Genomic DNA, 557 nt, shown 5'->3' with positions numbered 1-557 from the left:
GGCAGCAACGGCGGCAGCTCCTGCCGCGTCCGACCTGCGGTCGGTCGCTTCGGAGCTCCCCTCTACATAGTGCAAAGCAACCGCAGATGCTGCAGAAATTGGGAGAGTGTAAGAGGATACATTTTCTGAGATACATTGATATAATTGCAAGAAAGATATGATAACGCGCGAATTGAAAGAGTGTGAAGCGGACGGCAGAAGCCGTGTCCAAAACGGGATATATGCTGGAAAAGGAAACCATGCTTATTTATAATAGAAGATGTTGAGTTTTTTGGCCCAAAATATCTGCATGACATCAAAAAAATTGCAAGATCCACAGTGTGCCAGTTATGATGCTGGGTAGGGCAGGACAAGTTTCGATGCATCATACTGCACAATGGTGTTGCAAGCTGCCATTTTTTACAGTGATTGTCAAGGTATTGCCCTTGACCCTAACCCTAACTCTAACCCCAGCACTGACTTGTGATGTTCTGGTAGTTACAAGAGGTAAGCTGTCACTTGTCTTGCGAGTGGTTAACTCAGAGAGAGAGTAGAGTGAAGTAGACAGTGTGTGATCT

At 46.0% G+C, this 557-nt stretch overlaps 1 protein-coding gene across 1 annotated transcript; it reads left to right on the top strand.

The window, feature by feature from the left end:
• Positions 1 to 376: 376 nt before the first annotated feature.
• FIBRA_07537 (uncharacterized protein) lies at positions 377 to 533 on the top strand (the record flags this gene model as incomplete). Its single annotated transcript, XM_012329216.1, has 2 exons — positions 377 to 416; positions 478 to 533. 2 exons carry the CDS (start codon positions 377 to 379, stop codon positions 531 to 533), a joined length of 96 nt encoding a protein of 31 aa, XP_012184606.1.
• Positions 534 to 557: the final 24 nt, after the last annotated feature.

This window comes from Fibroporia radiculosa, assembly GCF_000313525.1.
Source record: "Fibroporia radiculosa TFFH 294 genomic supercontigs, scaffold13273, whole genome shotgun sequence".
In the NCBI taxonomy this organism is placed as follows: domain Eukaryota; kingdom Fungi; phylum Basidiomycota; class Agaricomycetes; order Polyporales; family Fibroporiaceae; genus Fibroporia; species Fibroporia radiculosa.
The sequence above is the reverse complement of the archived record's forward strand: the minus strand, read 5'-3'. Positions and strand labels throughout refer to the sequence as shown.